The following is a 16,919-nucleotide window of genomic DNA, read 5'->3' on the forward strand; positions in this document are numbered from 1 at the left end:
CATATACGGATTTCTTCTTAAAATTTTCCTTTCCGGTCCCTCCCAGTTTACTCTCCGAGGTTTAACGGAACATTTCTTTTAGTTCCGGCCTCACTGGAGCAAACATGGCGGCAGAGGGAGATGTCGATTTGGACCTGGAAGCCGACGAAAACTGCACTGGAAAGCCGGCAGAAAAGCCTCGGAAACATGACAGCGGAGCCGCTGATCTGGAGAGAGTCACGGACTATGCGGAGGAGAAGGAAATCTCCAGCTCTGATTTAGAAACGGTGAGAGCTCCGGGCTAACGTTAGCCACATGCGGCCACTGCTGGCTGCACTGTCGGTACATCATCAGTGATACCAAACCGTGCGAAGGGGTTAGCTTGCAAAAGTTGTGTACTATGTCTTTAGCTAGAGCTTTATTTGAATACCACATGCTAAAAGAAAGTTAGCAACATTGGTAATTGTGCAGTAAACTATTAACTACCTGGCTAACTGCCTCATAGCCAACTTAGCTAGCTAAAGCTGTCATGCCCTTTTTTCCCCTTTTGCTTCATTGAACCAACGTTGTAACAAGACAGTGACAAATAAACTAATAATTAACACAAGTAAACAGAGGAAACAAGTTAAACTAGCACAATATTAGTAGAATAACGTCAAACCAACATTACAATTAAAGTATGTCAGATTGGTATTTACAGAAAATCATTCCTGGGATTCTCAACACCACTGTTCTCCAAAATAGTCAAAATAATTTCCTAATGGTGACAAGATGTCAAGTGGGACCAAACATTCGGAGTAGTCTTTCTATTAAATAACACATTATGTGTCGTTTCTACATCTGTATTGCAAAACTGACTTGTGTGAAATGTAAGTTGTAGAAATTAATTGGTGCGATGAATTGTATTAATAGTTCATACAAGCTTCTATCAAGCTTTAGGAGGGATACAGAATTAAATGTTACATTTACATTTATTATTTTAGCTGACGCTTTTATCCAAAGTGACTTACAATTGCTATACATGTCAGAGGTCGCACGCCTCTGGAGTAACTAGTGTCTTGCTCAGGGACACAGTGGGGGATTGAACCCGGGTCTCTCACATCAAAGGCAGGCGTCTTATCCATTGCACATATATATATATATATATATATATATATATTTAAAAAAACAACAACAACAACAAAAAAACACAACCAGGTCCAAAACACTATCAAAGGACAGGATAAGGATGAGTAACTAGGGCTCCAACTAGCAATCTTTTTTTTTATTGTTATTATTGAAAGATCTGTGGCTTATTTCTTTTAATTTAACAATAAAAAATTTAATAAAAAGTAGTGAAACATGTCTCAAGTTTTGAGAGCCCACAGAGACATCTTGATTGGTCTAAACCCCCAAGATAGATATTGTAAAGATTTTTTTCCGTGTTTGTTTATTTATACAACTAATAAGGTGTCGATAATCAGAATATTTGCCAATTAATTTTCTGTTAATTAACTAATCAATGAATCAGCGTTTTTCTTCAGCTTTAGATAAAACATACCAGCAGAATAATGTTTGGAAATATTTTCTCTGTAATCAGATCTCATGAGTTCAAAGCTGTTTGTTGCTCTTTCTTTAGTGTTTGACATTGAACCACTAAAAGTAAATTTGTCTTTTTTGAAACTCTGGTTGAATTACTTTTAAGATGCAGATGCTCTACCTGTAATGTGTTGTGGAAAATAAGTATATGATATATCTATCTAACCATATATGTTCAGGAATGTAAAGTCCACTGTCAGGGAGACGTGAATTATTATGTTGCTTTGCAGTATATAAATTAGATGACAAGCGTGTATCAGGGACTGCAGTCGAAAATTAGCCAAGCTAGCTAAACTGTCACATTTGCAGAAATGTCTATTAATGTGCACTCTCCCTGTAACTTTAAACTATATAAATAAGATAAATAACTACTTCTTAAAAAGAATACTACATAACAATTTCTTCTAAATGGTAAGTCTCAATATATGTCTCATCCCCAGTTTCTTACTCTGTTAAATCAGCCAAAATTATGGAGAGGAGTTCATTAGTAGATGAAAGTGAAATATGAGCCACTGGGGAAATTCTGTGACACAAGAATTTCCTCTTGGGGATCAATAAAGTATTTCTGATGAGAGATATTGTGTTCAATACTGTGCTATTAATAGTGTCAACAAAGTTAGATTGTGATAGTGGTCAAATGTCACATACGTAAGTACAGCAGCTGATTTGTGCTTTATTTTTTAAAACGAATAGATTGTTATATTTTAAAACCTTAAAATGGTGGGAAAACTGTGATAAAATGTACTCGAGTACAGGTGAATCCCTTTGTTCATGGGTGAAACAGAGGTTTTAGTTAAATAAAACCTGTTGGACGTTGTCTGTTGTGGTGTTACACTTACTGTGGCTTTCATATTTGAAACTGGGTGAAGATGACATAAATACTAATAAATAACGTTATTTTTCTTTCAGGCAATGTCAGTGATTGGGGACAGAAGGTCGCGAGAACAGAAAGCCAAACAAGAGAGGTAAGATCAGCGTCACCCTCCCAGCTTTTACATGTTGGCAGAACGTGTGTGTGTAACAGCAGCATCGGCTCATTACCGCCGAGCTGCCACGAAAAGCAAACCCACAGATGACCAAGAGAAGGAAAGTAGCGTTTGTAATCTGCAGGTTGAGGGATTTATTTTATATTTTACCGTCTTGCTTGCAGTCTGTTGTTTTATGCAGAAAACAGAGAACCTGTTGATTGTTCTCTCTTTGTGTTGTTTTGCTTCCAGAGAAAAAGAGTTGGCCAAAGTCACAATCAAAAAAGAGGATGTGGAACTAATTGTAAGTAGTTTTTATTTAATCTAAGAATCTGTTTGTGATGTTAAAGGATAATTTCTGAATTTTTAAACCCTGTTTTCACATATTTTGGGGTTGAAATGATTAGTGGGTGCAACAAGTTTTGGAATCTGTGCAGTGGATGGCTTCAGCCAGCAGCCGCAGCCTGTGCCCGTCTAAATGACGTCCACAAATACTGCTTTTTCTGCCACAAACAGGCTCAGGATATTTAACCAGGTGTCTGTCAACGTCATGAATCGTCTTCTTCCTCCGTCACCTCACCTCTCGTGAGATTTTAGACGGAGCAAAAAAACACTGTCGACGTAATTTTGCGCCAAAGGAATACTTTGCAGCCACTGGCACCTGAATTCATCTTCTACTACTTACTAGTCATTTCGACACAAAAATATGTAAAACTGGGACCAGGGTTGGAAAAATACAGAAATCAGCCTGTCGAGCCACACATCTATTTGGTAGATCACATCGGCGAATGTATGTAGATACTGGAACAGTATACCCATGTGATAATGAAAGATGTCATTCACAAACTACAAGCATTATTAATCTGCTGCTTTTACAGCCTCCACTTTTTTGGGATGGTTTTCCACGACGTTATAACCTGCAGCAGATATTTGCCAGTTATAGTCACCCGTTCAGTCACAAAGGCATAGAACATATGGTTCTGTGCAGGCCAGTCAAGTTTCACATAATACTGAGGAAACCATTTCTTTACGGACCTGACCTTGTGCACCGTTTCCTGAGTCACCATTATGTTTAATCAAGAAATGGTCTGCAGACTGTAGTTTTCCCATTTAACTGTGCATCCCACTTACCGATTACTTGCAATTGTGTCATTTCATGAAGTCTGTAACAAGTTAAAGTTATGCACAACTAGTTTTGTGACTTAGTTGAAGCCTATTTTTCGATTCTTACATTATGATCATATTCTGATGTTCGTGTTCCTGTGCAGATGTCAGAGATGGAGATTTCCAGGGCCGTGGCGGAGCGCAGTCTGAGGGAACACATGGGGAACGTGGTGGAGGCTCTGGTGGCCCTGACCAACTGAACAAACAGCATTTACACACTGGACTGCTTCACTCTGTTTTTGTTACCAGGGCTCATCGAGACAATGGGGCTGAACTGAACTCAGCGGTTAAACTCTTGCGAAGTAATTGTTACCGTAAATCCATCTTTCTTTTTTTAAAATAAAAGTTGACCTGCCTCCTTTTTGTTCCTGTGATTAGTCATTTTAATACTTGTTTTGCACTCTTTGGAAAGGTTTTTAAAATGTTAAAAAGTTTTATTCACGAAATCAAGTTACAATACTTGTAGCTTCACAACTATAGAGGGGAAAAAAAGGGCAATGCAAGACATCCAGTACATACTGTTATTAAAGGCTGATTTATACAAAATGATATCACAACCCACTGCTTTAAAACTGAAGGAGGTATCTGGGTGTGATGTGATCTTAAGTAGAAGCTGAGGAGCCAACATTAAATTAACTTTTTTAAATGATGGTGCACCTTTCTGGTAGATAAACAGTTCATTAAAGTGGTGGAATCAGTCTATTTTCTTTCCACAACATAAAGTCCAGGAAAGGGGAATCGGCATCCTGGGATGCAGCTCTGTCTCTGGACAGTCTCTAAAGCTGCAGTGTGGGCCGGGTGAAGTCTCCTCCACATCTTAAGTCTTCCTCTTCTTCACTGTGGGCCGGTCAAACACGTCCCTCACGCCTGCCGCCTTCTGCTTGAAGAACTTGCTGTTCTGAGCGCTCTCCTGGGCCCAAGCAGAGTCGAATGATGTGGTGTCCTGGTCCACCAAGTGGGTGTACTTGGTACGTCCAGACCGCCCAAAGTTTTTGACCTTAAGAAGGAAAACAAGCCATAACAGGTCGAATCAGAAGACTTCATTCAAAGGGAAATGTATCCAGCAGATAAACCTGCTCGAAATATGCACGTTATTCTGGCATGTATGTGTAGGAAATGTTTCAGATAATGTATGCCCAAATTTAAGGTGAAAAATTGGATTGGGAAATGCATTTATATATTTGGTACATGTTTCAAAGGACGACAATATTTTAAAAAGGCAAAAAGTCCTTCTCAGGATTCTTGTTGATTTTTTCCCATAATCATATAAACACCGAATATGATTTTAATAAATGTAGATTTTAAGATTTAACACAGGTTAATAGTTCAGCTATACAACATTCTGTTGAACACATGAAATATGAGCAAAAGCAGCTGACCTGCATGACTTTGGGTAAGATGGTTTTGTTGAAGTGATCCTCCAGAGTCGGGGCGCTGAAATCTCTCTTGTACACGTCGTCCTCCCCATCCTGTGACAGAAACCATGTGAACAGTTACAGACCACTGAACGACATCAAACTGTAAACATTTGACCAACATACTTACTGAGCAGAACTTGCCCTCAAGACGTGTTTCTACATTTCAGCCTTTTCTTTAGCATTTCTGTACTGGCAAAAACTTGCAATTTATCAACTACAATAATATTTGGTCATGCTATTTTATCAGTCAGGCTTTAAAACCCTTAAAAAGAACCAGAGCTGTGTGTATATTAAGCTATGAAGGAACGCCTTTAGATTTAATGTGAAAATACTGATCTTCACATTATTAGAAGCTTAATTTAACCAGACTCTTATCTTTACAATAAAACACAGAGAATGATGAATCAACAATCCAAGTATACCCATCAATGGAGCATGCTATTGCACAGAATTGCAGAAATTTAAAGATCAGTCATCAGAGGAGCAGTCCTATACTTCTCTTGGATGTCTTCATTGTGTTTGAAAGACTAGATTAACTGGAATTTGGATGAAACATCTTTTTAACTGTAAACTACAGTCACCTGAAATGTTTCCCGTGGAGCAGATGAATCCGACACACCTAAAATCGGCCTACATTATGAGTCTAAGAAGGTGTCCTATGCTGTGCAGACTTTAAACCCCCTTGAGGCAGATTTGTGAGATTGCAGTGTATAAATAAAATTGACTTGACTGACCATGAAGAAGGCTCCTCTGTGGTAGTACTTCTGGAGGAACTTGTATTTTCCTTTGGTGGCTTTGTTGGTGATGACTTTGCCGCTGTTGCGGAGCTCAGCCCTGCGCTCCTCCTCCGTCATGTTATGGAATCTCTCAATTTCAGCCTTCTCCCTCTCCATGCTGAGGACACACATCACTCATTACCACCCTCAGCGACAACAACAGCACTAAAGAGTTATAAATAAACAGTTCAAGTCACTGTGTTTACTCACAGCTCTCTGATCTCTCTGTCCCTCTTGATGCGTTTCAGCTCTCTGACTTTCCAGGCTTCGTATTCTTCCTCCTCATTCTCTCCATCGGTGTCCAAAGCGTCCAGAGCAGCCAGTGTGCGTCGGTTCTCCTCAAACTCCTTCTTAGCTTCCTCTTCCACAATCTTCAGGGTGTAGCGCCGCCGCTCCTCCGCCTGCTTCTTGGCCTCAGCCTCCAGCTCTCTTTGCCTCAACTCCTCTGCTTCACGCTCTGCCACTGTGACTCTGTCCTTTCTGTAGACAGAGAAGACACAGATCAAACATCCTATTTTCCATCCAGTGTTATTGTTTTTTTTGTCTGTTATATACTACGAATAGGTGAGTAACTTCAGTAAGTCAAATTTTTCGTCCAGCCCTAAGACTGACCAAATCAGACCAGAATTGTACCTGCTTTACACTAGAGCTACTTGCCTCATGTTTGCCCAGTGTAGCTTGTAAATGTTGTTTTATTAAATTTAAATGTTTTATCATCATTAAGAAAATACCCAATAATATCTAAACAGCTAACTAGCGACCTGTCCAGGGTGGACCTTTCGCCCAATGTCAGCTGGGATATGCTTCAGCCCCCCCGCAACCCGCAGGCTACGCGGTTGACAATGGATGGATCTAAACAGCTATATTTCTTATAACAATAACATATTTCTCTTTCACAAAATTAGAATTAAACAATTTGAATTGTATGTAATTTCTGCTTTTTGCTTTGAAATACTTGACAATTTCACCCTTCAGGGGCCCCTAAAAACTATTTAAATGGAGCAATGTGAATTGGAATAATCTTTTTTATTCTGACCCCCAGGTTAAGAACCACTGGCTACTAAGCCTAGTCTAGTTATTTTTAAGTTAAGTAACTAGACGGACTATATGGAATCACTTTGGGTGGACACTAAATATTTGTGCTGTTTAATCCAGTAGGTGGCGCTATAAAACAACAAAGAAGAATCAGGCCCCGATCAGACAGAAAGCGCTTTGCAGGTTCAAAAAAGCGAGGCGCACAGCAATGACTTTTTTGGTTGAATTTTTTTTTTAATGTTGCTAGGCAACCACCGAATCAGCTGTCCTATCAGTCTAATCAAAGATTATAGCGCCAGCATGTGTAACCTTTGGTTTGCCGCTAAGTAATAACAGTCATATTAGCAGAAACCTGATCACAACTCACAGGTTTGTGTCTTTTGTTGCTAAAAACATCTGCTTTAAAAAAAAAAAACCAGACAAACAGAGGACGCCTGCTCTGGCACTGTTTTGAGCGTGTGAGGTGTACAAACACGCGGAAGACAGAGAAAGGGAGATCTGTGTGGGCACCGCTGGTAGTAGCCTTCCAGTTGGTCCAGGGGCTTCGTCTTAATGATGGTTTAAGGCTTATTTTAGGATGAGTCGGGGACAGTTCGTCGCAGTCTCCGGACAATCCAAGCAACTGTAAACTTCAGTCAGCACAACTGAGGGCCCTTGTCTCCATTCATTAGATTGGACAATGGGGAAAAAAAAACACAAATGACGTCGCGCACGAGTCGCCTCTCACTGCAAAAAATGTATTTTGTCCCATCTGCGGGGGTCGCGAAATATTTTCAACTTCAAAAAGGGTCGGACTGACAGAAAAGTTGAGAGTCCACAGTTAGGAGATTTTTTGTATTCACATGTAGACATTTCTACTTAGAAATAACTTAACGCACACGGCATGCTTGTTCTAAATAAATGAAGCAATGCTCGGATGGAACATGATGTTTGTCCTGTTAAACTAGACAATGCAGGGTACCATCATGTACAGGAATGTTGTTATTTTGCATGATATAGGGATGTTACTTATTTTATTTTCACTGGAGCTGTAGTGAGAGCCCTGATCTAAACTGCAAACTGCATGAGCATCTTACACAGAAACCTGTTGCCCCCCACATGACATCAACAAAGAAAGTTGCCAGAACATTTATGGATTAAGGTGCATTTGTTTTGAGAAACGTTTGTAGTTGTTTCAGTTCATACTTGCGAATGAACACAGGTTTGAGCCGTGGTTCTGCTTCATCCTCGCTGTCTGTGTATTCTTCATATTCAGACTCGGACTCGGACTCCTCCCCCGACTTCACCTCCTCCTCCACCTCCATGACCTCCATCTCCTCGTTCTTTCGTTCAACAGCTCGCTGCCGCATCATCGCTCGTCTCCTTTCAATTTCCTACACAGAATGAGAAAGTCCATACTTAAAATAACTAATAAAAAAAAGACACAAAGATATTCTTTAGTGACAAGGGGAAAAGCACACTCAGAACACAGCAAAGATAGCAACCTCATCATCCACTTCTTCCTCTTCCTCCTCTTCCTCTTCTTCCTCACTGCTCTCCTCACGCTCTGGGTGCCAAGTTCCTTCATCAGAGTCCTCACTGCTCTCAACCACGACTTCAGGCTCTGCGATCTGTCTGTGTCTCGCAAGCCTGAGGACAAAAATCAAAACGGGAAGCAACGTGGTCAAATAAGCATTTCAGCACCACAAACTGTAATAGTCATTATCAATCAAATCAAATCTAAATAGTAGTGTCATACCTCTCCTCCACGTCCTCAGAGACACGGTTGAGCAAACGTTTGAGACGTGGATCAGAAACCACCTCTTCCTCCAGCTCTACCTCTGGCTCCATTTCCTTTCCCTTCTTCACAAACTGGAAGTCCTCTTCCTCCTCATCCGACGACTCCATTGGCGCATAGTCGGGACGTTTACCCGACACATACCTTTTTACCTTCACCTTCTCCATGGAGAGCTCACCTGAGATATGCAGAAACAAAAATGAGCTCAGTCGAGCTAGGCGTTCCCACCCAGTGATGCTGAAGGTCCAGATGTTTGCTTGAATCTACTTGGGTTTTCATTAAAATACCTTAATTAAGAATTATTCATCAGCACATACTAAAATCCAATAGAGCTGAAATGTTAGGTGTTGAATAAATCAGAAAAAGTGTCTAAAATGTTTTTGATAGTCAACTAATCGTAAATAACGTAAAGTGGCAACAAAAATATTATTTGCTGCCTTTCCCTGTTTCATATCATTTTACATATAATTATCTGTGAATTTTGAATAGTTGGTTCATCAAAACAAGCAATTAATTTACCTTGTGCTCTGGGAAAGAGTAGGGGGAAATAATTTATATTGATGTGTTTTGCTAAGAGACTCAGTTGGTTTTTACACAATAATTTGTGTTGTTACCATAGACTGCATATTAATCAGTAAATATTCATATTCAAGTCTATGGTTGTTTAACTGTCAATTACATTTCCTTAAAGTTGTTGCTGAGATCCGATCCTGTTATATTAACATTACTGAACAGTAAATGACCAGAAAAACAAGAAACCCCTGTAAAATTGACTAGAGGAGTGGATTCAACCAAAGTTAGTGTTGTTGTACTGGCTCCTGTGGGGTTTCTTGAAGCACTTTTGCTCCTCCATCTACACGAATGAGCAGAAGTTTGTGGACCCCCAAAACATCTCCTCCATAAATGATTATTGACCTCGTTCCCAAAACCTACATCATCAACATGCTTCTGCAGCACGCAGGCAATGTCTGCAGCTATTTTTTTTTAAGTCAGCTAAAGTAGTAATAATAGTAAGTAATACTTTCAGACTGACTGTGCAGAGTTGTTTTTGTTGGTATGAAGTTAGGTTCCGCTAAGCTAGCTGGCTAACTTAGCACGCCGCTAGCCGCCTGCTAGCTAACAACAGCTACTTCTCACCTTTCTCATTCCGGACCGGCACGGCTCCGGCCGTGGACTGGATCGGAGGGAGCTTCATGTTGAGGTCGTGGTGTTCGCGACTAGACATGACTGCCCGGTCGACGGTATCAACAGCTCAAAGTAAAAAAAACAACAACTATTTTACTTGGACAAAACGAGCTAGTGGTCGCTTCTATGAAACGGAAGTTGAACTCACTACGGAGAGAGCGGACCGGAAGTAGACTTTTTCTGAGCAAACACTTCCTCCCATCAAGAGTTACACACTACTTCAAACAAAAACACATCTTACTGACGTTTTAGACCATTTTATCACCAGAAGCATTCGTTTCTGACATAAACATTAAGTTAAAGGGTGGATCTGAGTGAAGCTTTTTAATGTAATGACTGGAATTAATTTCAAGGAATAATAGCAACAATAATAATAATAATAATAATAATAATAATAATAATAATAATAATAACAACTTAGCTGATGCTTTTATCCAAAGTGTCTTGCTCAGGGACACTTTGGTGGATGTGTCGCAGTGGGAACTGAACCTGCGTCTCACACACCAGAGGCATGTGAGTGACATATATTTCGACATGTAGGTTGTTGGTTATTGTATATACACCTATTTTACTCCTACTTGCTACTATGCCACCTCTATCTCAATAGCACAATGTCCATTAGGAGTGCATATACTATAAATAGACCTCATGCATATTATCTAGTACTTCGGATATACTCCTTAGCACTACTTGTATTTGTTTACAGTCTACGGAACACTTGTATATACAGTTACTCATTTAGCTGACAATTTTATTCAAAGTGACCTACAATTGATAAATATGTCAGAGGTCGTAAGCGTCTGGCACAAATAGGGGTTAAGTGTCTTGCTCAGAGACACATTGGTGGATGTGTCGCAGTGGGAATTGAACCCGGGTGTCTCACGCCAAAGGCATGTGACATATAGTCAATGTATGTTGTTGGTCATTGCATATTTACACCTATTTTACACCTACTTGTATTTGCATAATAGTTTTTACCTCTCTTTGTTCAGCTTACTCGTCCTTGTTTTTAGCTGTACGTCTATTTTTGTCTTCCTGGAAATTAAACACTGAGTGCAACTTAAAAAAAAAAAAAAAAAAAAAAAAGAGTCAAAAACCTTGTATGTGGACACATAGGGTACTTGCTTAGTATCATGCTGTTTGCCATGTGACTTTCAATCCTGCAAACTCTGATTACATATTGAGTTTTTAACCTCCACAATGTCAGATAAAGAATCAGTGATTACCATGAAAGAGTGATTGACCCTGTGTGTGTTTCTTTCTACAGGAAGCAAACTCAGCAGTTTGACATCCTTTAGCTGATAACTTCTAACACTAATACTATTAACACCTGTGTAATAAACTTCCTGATGTCACTACAACAAACTCAGTTTTCCCTCAATTTAACTATACAATCAAAACATGAAGACATTAATTAAAAGACCACACACATGAAATATGATGTATTTGTATAATTTATTACGAATTCAAATTTAATTTAATTTGTAATAGTCTGTTTTCCGCCGTGTTGTCAGAGCCGGACTCCTCTCTGTCTGAACAGCTCCCCCAGCTTCTCCTCCAGAGCTGAGTTGGTTCCTTTCAGGCTTTTCACCACCTCACAAGCCCACACAAAATACTCCTGGACCCGCTCATTTGTCCAACCTACCAAACACACAGGGGAGAGGGACAATGTATGGTAACCAAGTACATTAAATATTGGTACTTGCATATTTCTATTTTAGGAGAATCTACTACCAGTGCTTCAATGGGAACTGTTAAGGTTTCACTCCACTACATTTACCTGAAAACTGTAGCTACTTTTGTCTTTACAGGGTAAGTTAGATTAGTTTTATCAGAGTCCATGGAATAGTAGCAGTTAGACAGGTTACCACGTCTATAATTCAACTCTTTCCTAAATTAGTACTTTTGTTTTTGGGTACACTTTATTGTGTGTACTCAAACAGGCAATATGTTTTACAGTTATGTTTTAGGTTTTTGTCTTACAGTTGAGAAATCCACTGTGGAGACCAAAACCAACAATGAATTGAACTTATTAACAAGTATTTCCTGTGTAGCTAAAACCCAACATAGCTGAAAAAAGCTCCCCACAATTGCATTTTGTACTTGTGTTTGAGTAACGTTTGTTCAAAACTACAATGCCCAGCTCTTTCAGGAAATTATTATAGTCTTTCTTAAAATAAAAAATTATCTATCTAGATAGATAGATGTGCCTATATTGAAATGATTAATGCATTATTTTATTATAAGTTTCACATTGCAATGTGTAATTACTGTACAATGAATGTACTTTATAATATATTATATATAATATAATTTCACATAAATGTTTAATGCCATACACAATAAATAAGTCCTAAAAATGAAAACACTCCCACAAGCGGCTCAGTTACAGTATAAGAGCAGTGACAGTGAGAGAGAGGTGCTGACCAACAGGTGTGCAGCGGTTCAGGTCCCTCAGGTTGTACAGTTTATCAGCCAGTTTGACCAGTTTGGCTTGGCGGCTGCAATGAGCCGCGTGTTCCACCTGCTGACGCTTCCTCTCCTGTTTGGGCAGGCTTTTGTCATCCGTAACCTCCTGAACGATACGAGCCACGATCGGTCCAAACTTGGCTTCGAGCTCTGCAGGCGTGGTGTCCGTGTCCTCCACCGTGTCATGAAGCACGGCAGCCTGCAACACAAAGACAACACACAGGCTTAGTAAAGAAACACGGTCCTTCACAGTCTCACTTAACAGTAACTAACTGATAACATACTTGCAAAACCTCGATATCTGTGACGCCTCCTTCATAGCTGAGGATTCTTGCTACTCCTTAAAAGGACATACACAGAGCTGTGATTACCAGAGAGAGAAACGTCAACAAGAACATCTTATTGAAACATCAGGATTACAGGCTAATGCACATGGAGCATTCATAATAAATTTCACTTTAACGTTTACTATTTTATGAAAGCTTATTAAGTTGAAATCCTCTTGCAACTCAAACTATTTCTTCATTAGTTCTTTTTTTTTAATGGTGTGGTTTGTGATCAAATACTTTTTGGCATCATCAGCAAACATTCATTAAAGTCCTTAAACAAATCAATGTGGTATTTGTTATTTGGACTGTGTTGTAATCACCACTTTAATGACTAAATACCAGCTTTTATTTGGGAATGAATGGGTAAAATTTAAATGTCAACATATATAACCATAATTATTTTAGCCCAACTGATTGCATTTTTAGAGGCCAATACGACAACATCAATATTGATACAGATCCCTCAGATTATTTTTATTTTTTTCAAGAATTGTGACCGAGCTTTATAAAGTGAGGAACATTTTACAACAATAAATCAGTGCTCTCTTGTAGACAAAATATATCACAGAGACACTGGTTTTTTTATACTTAAACCTAGTTTGGAATTTTTTGTTACTTATCGGCCAACATAAACACACAGATACTGAAATACACAGCAGACAACTTCTTCCCTCAGGCTGTGAGACTCCTTAATTCATCCTCAGCACTCCACCATATATTATACTGTACGTGTGTGTTTGTTCTGTGGGTAGCATTAAAACTGCTGCCATGTACATATTGGCAATAAGCCAATATCAGCCAAGGACTGCATGACATGGTAAAAAAAAAAAACTCATAATGCGATTATTTAGACAGATATTACTATTTGCGATATGATCAAATCAAAATTATAATGGGAATAATCCTTTTTGTATCACAATTTTCATTTTGGGAAAACTATTAAAATCACTATGATGCGACATTTTTTTGTGGTCTGTACCAAATAAACCTTATAGGTATTCTTACATCTTGAAAATGAGATTCATGGGCAGGGCATCACTGCAGGCCACAGTACTTCATTATAATACTGTTTTATCACACTGCACTTGACAAATATTGCGATTTATTAGTCTAACTCTAAGAACTAGAATTAACTAAATGTCCAACATTGATTTTATTTAGTGTCACAGCCATTTGATACGAAAAGTTAAACATCAGAAACTATTTTTAAATCCTACATGGTCAAACCAGTTCAAGATTTGATCAGTGACTGAAGATTTCCGAGCAGCACCGCTTGGCAGCAGCAGCAGGAAACAAAATAAAAACAGACTCCTACCTACCGATGGGGTGATTAATGTACGGCGTTCCTTCGGAGTCTTTACGTCGTTGGTTACGATGTTTCTCTGCGGCGAAATGAACAGTCTCTAACAATAAAACTGCGTCTGAATTCATGGTGGAAAAAAAATATTTAGTGACAGAAAAAGTGCGTCAGGTTTCTGAGTCCAACGTCTCTCCTCTGAAAGTGTAGCAGTCCGTTACTTATGGTGTCCGGGGGGAAACAGCTGCTGATAGGATCAATTCCGCTTATTTAGCTACGGAAGCAGGTATCTTCCATTATCAGCGAAACGCCCTTTTGCTAGTGTTTTGACATATATTCAATGCTTAACAGCTGCTATTTATTGAACATGTTTGTGAAATCTATATCCATGTTAGTGTCAGCATTTTTCACGCTAGTTTTTGACTTGAATATTCGTGTGATGTGAAGAATGTGTTTTTAGCCAACAAGCTAACGTAGCTAGTAATAGGTTAACCACAGCACAGCTGTTTGCCTCTCCTGTGTGTTTCTGTTGGCTGTAGCCTCTCCGTCATTGCATGCTCTGTTTCTGGGGTTGTAACGTTAAATGAGTTATTTTTTTCTGTGTGCAGTTGATGAGTGACTGTTGTCCTGCTCCCGTTGTGGCTCAGCATGGCTCACAGTGCGAGGAGAGACTCCCCTGAGCTCCCTGACTTCTCTCTGCTCAAGAGGCTGGCCCGAGATCAGCTCATCTACCTTCTGGAACAGGTAGTCATACTATGTATATTTTTAGTTTGGCTTGGCTGGCTGCCAACTTGCTCCTACAGCAGACATACCACTAGTAATATGACTGGCATGTATAAATCGCTTAGTGTTTTAAACATAGGGCATGATCTGAATATACAACTGTCAGTGACCAAAAACAGAAAAATAAGGGATACTTTTGCTGGGACTATGTGCGAAGCTTGGGGGAACCTCTGGGTCTGAAAAGTGAAGCCAATGCAGATGCCTTAAAGGTCCAATGTGTAATATTTAGGAAGATCTATTGACAAAAGAGCAATATCCATCCATCCATCGTCAACCGCTTATCCTGCGTACAGGGTCGCGGGGGGGCTGGAGCCAATCCCAGCTGCCATGGGGCGAAAGGCGGGGTACACCCTGGACAGGTCGCCAGTCCATCGCAGGGCCACACATAGACAAACAACCCCTCACGCTCACACCTAAGGACAATTTAGGGTAACCAATCAACCTAGGCCGCATGTCTTTGGACGGTGGGAGGAAGCCATGGCACCCGGAGAGAACCCATGCAGACATGGGGAGAACATGCAAACTCCACACAGAAAGGCCGGGGCAACCGGGGCTTGAACCCACAACCTTCTTCGCCCCAAAAGAGCAATATAATGTCGCCCCAAAATAGCAATAAAATGTCCATAACTGTGTTTTCAGTGATGTATAAAGACCTTACACAATGAACTGATATGTTTTTATTACCTTAAAATGATTCCTCTCACATGGAAGTCGCCATTGTTGCGGCGCCATGTTTCTACAGTAGCCCAAACAGACAAACTGCTCTACAGAGCGTGTTTCGTCACTACGTTGAATATATGCAGAGAAGAAGAATTAGTAATAGTAGTGGTAGTCGTTGTAGTCTGGTTTGTTCGAAGTAAGAAGAAATGTGAAATTTGGACAAATGGAGAGACCCACACGTGTTGTTTAGCACAAGAGCCACCGTAGCTTCTCCTACGCGCTTGCAAAGGGAGGAGTGAGCGGTGACTGTGCCATTGGTTGCAATTCGCAACCCTCACCATTAGATGTCACTAAAACGTACACACTGAACCTTTAAACCTGAATTCCTTCTAATGGCCAGCAGGGGACGACTACACTGGTTGAAAAAAAGTCCAATCGCATAGAATTCTATGACAAAATGAGCATTATTCTCATCTTCTAATGATTTTACGGTCTCATTCGGTAGTTTCACATTTTCTTCAATACAGCATGATGATTTAGGGTCCCATTTAGAGTAAAACAGATGACAAAGCAGGGTATGCAATAAAGTGTGGCTACCTTGTAAGTGACAAGTCGCTACCAAGGTGACCTGTCAGCGTATCTTTCCACAGCTCCGCCCTCTCGTAAATATGGTCACTTCTGGTTCCAAAAAACCAAAATGGCCACAGTCATTTAGCCGAACTCAAGACTTGGTGGTCTACAAAGTAGTGGGTGACGTCACGGTGGCTACATCTTTCACTTCAAAGATGATGCCCCACTGATGTCACCACAAACAGAGTCAATGTAGTGGCACAAACACCATCCTGCTGCCATAAATACACACTAGAGCACCAAATGTGTTAAACCGTAGCAGTAGTCCCCTACAAATACACGATTGACTCCCTTTTGAATAACGTTTGCAAAAAATTACAATGCCCAGCTGTTTTAGAAAATTGCTTTGCCTTTTATAAAATTAAACTATATATTTCTGACCCATTTTTAAATATTTCCGTCTTTAGTAGTAAAATCTTGTGAGCCGGTCAACTCTATTAATGTAGAAGGTTTCAGGGAGCTCAGGATGTTTTTTTAGCAGAAGTAGTTGTTGAAGCTTGACCGAGGAGAATGGCAAAATCAGTACAAGGTGATAACACAGTGGAGTGCCAATCCAAATGTGAAGAATCTGAAGACGGACACCTGGGGAAACACGGTGTCATATTATCTTTAGCCTAAAGAAGGAAAATCCCTTCACACCAATGGGCCACAAACAGGGCAGGGAAGTATTGAGAGACGGTTTAAGACATACTAAGTTATAGTCTATTCGTGGGATTTGTTGACAGTATGTAACTCAAAATAACAACAGTGTTACAAGTCTCAAATGATCCTGTTTGTGTTGCGAACAGCAGAAAGCATATTGTGTGTCTTTGCTGTTGGGTATATTGTTGTAGACTTTGTCTTCACTCTTCCATCTTCTCTTCGTCACACAGCT

At 39.8% G+C, this 16,919-nt stretch overlaps 4 protein-coding genes across 6 annotated transcripts in view; 2 read left to right on the forward strand and 2 right to left on the reverse strand.

Annotated features, from left to right (window-relative positions):
• hypk (huntingtin interacting protein K) overlaps nucleotides 1-4,044 on the forward strand; it is a 5,222-nt gene extending 1,178 nt beyond the window's left edge. The window contains exons 1-4 of one of the 2 annotated variants that reach the window (XM_046032266.1): nucleotides 68-266; nucleotides 2,467-2,522; nucleotides 2,775-2,826; nucleotides 3,791-4,044. In XM_046032266.1, coding sequence (XP_045888222.1) covers nucleotides 105-266; nucleotides 2,467-2,522; nucleotides 2,775-2,826; nucleotides 3,791-3,886 — 366 coding nt within the window. In that variant the 5' untranslated portion in view covers nucleotides 68-104 and the 3' untranslated portion in view covers nucleotides 3,887-4,044. Of the gene's footprint in view, nucleotides 1-67; nucleotides 267-2,466; nucleotides 2,523-2,774; nucleotides 2,827-3,790 lie in introns of those variants that run through there. The other variant, XM_046032267.1, reaches the window with a different exon arrangement.
• Nucleotides 4,045-4,099: 55 nt separating this feature from the next.
• mfap1 (microfibril associated protein 1) lies at nucleotides 4,100-10,043 on the reverse strand. The gene is made up of 8 exons (XM_046032264.1): nucleotides 9,830-10,043; nucleotides 8,654-8,870; nucleotides 8,400-8,544; nucleotides 8,101-8,288; nucleotides 6,091-6,360; nucleotides 5,839-5,998; nucleotides 5,066-5,155; nucleotides 4,100-4,683 (listed from the first exon to the last, which is right to left on the reverse strand). The coding sequence occupies exons 1-8, from the start codon at nucleotides 9,915-9,917 to the stop codon at nucleotides 4,504-4,506; spliced, it is 1,338 nt and encodes a 445-aa protein (XP_045888220.1). The 5' UTR covers nucleotides 9,918-10,043; the 3' UTR covers nucleotides 4,100-4,503.
• Nucleotides 10,044-11,313: 1,270 nt separating this feature from the next.
• hddc3 (HD domain containing 3) lies at nucleotides 11,314-14,207 on the reverse strand. Its single transcript, XM_046032265.1, has 4 exons — nucleotides 13,995-14,207; nucleotides 12,631-12,686; nucleotides 12,305-12,545; nucleotides 11,314-11,518 (listed from the first exon to the last, which is right to left on the reverse strand). Exons 1-4 carry the CDS (start codon nucleotides 14,104-14,106, stop codon nucleotides 11,388-11,390), a joined length of 540 nt encoding a protein of 179 aa, XP_045888221.1. The 5' UTR covers nucleotides 14,107-14,207; the 3' UTR covers nucleotides 11,314-11,387.
• vps33b (VPS33B late endosome and lysosome associated) overlaps nucleotides 14,143-16,919 on the forward strand; it is a 12,191-nt gene continuing 9,414 nt past the window's right edge. Inside the window, exons 1-2 of one of the 2 annotated variants that reach the window (XM_046032262.1) lie at nucleotides 14,143-14,258; nucleotides 14,581-14,716. In XM_046032262.1, coding sequence (XP_045888218.1) covers nucleotides 14,621-14,716 — 96 coding nt within the window. In that variant the 5' untranslated portion in view covers nucleotides 14,143-14,258; nucleotides 14,581-14,620. The other variant, XM_046032263.1, reaches the window with a different exon arrangement.

This window comes from Micropterus dolomieu, linkage group LG20, assembly GCF_021292245.1.
Source record: "Micropterus dolomieu isolate WLL.071019.BEF.003 ecotype Adirondacks linkage group LG20, ASM2129224v1, whole genome shotgun sequence".
Classification (NCBI taxonomy): domain Eukaryota; kingdom Metazoa; phylum Chordata; class Actinopteri; order Centrarchiformes; family Centrarchidae; genus Micropterus; species Micropterus dolomieu.

What these genes read in the sequence shown, in the direction of transcription:
- mfap1 (XM_046032264.1), bottom strand. Translation starts at nt 9,917, where the DNA reads ATGTCTAGTCGCGAACACCACGACCTCAACATGAAGCTCCCTCCGATC. An exon ending in GCCGGTCCGGAATGAGAAAG is followed by an intron (nt 8,871 to 9,829) that starts GTGAGAAGTAGC and finishes TGCATATCTCAG; the next exon opens with GTGAGCTCTCCATGGAGAAG. An exon ending in TCTTACCCAAAGTCATGCAG is followed by an intron (nt 4,684 to 5,065) that starts GTCAGCTGCTTT and finishes TTCCTTCTTAAG; the next exon opens with GTCAAAAACTTTGGGCGGTC.
- hddc3 (XM_046032265.1), bottom strand. Translation starts at nt 14,106, where the DNA reads ATGAATTCAGACGCAGTTTTATTGTTAGAGACTGTTCATTTCGCCGCA. An exon ending in CAGATATCGAGGTTTTGCAA is followed by an intron (nt 12,546 to 12,630) that starts GTATGTTATCAG and finishes TTTGTGTTGCAG; the next exon opens with GCTGCCGTGCTTCATGACAC. An exon ending in GAACCGCTGCACACCTGTTG is followed by an intron (nt 11,519 to 12,304) that starts GTCAGCACCTCT and finishes TGTGTTTGGTAG; the next exon opens with GTTGGACAAATGAGCGGGTC.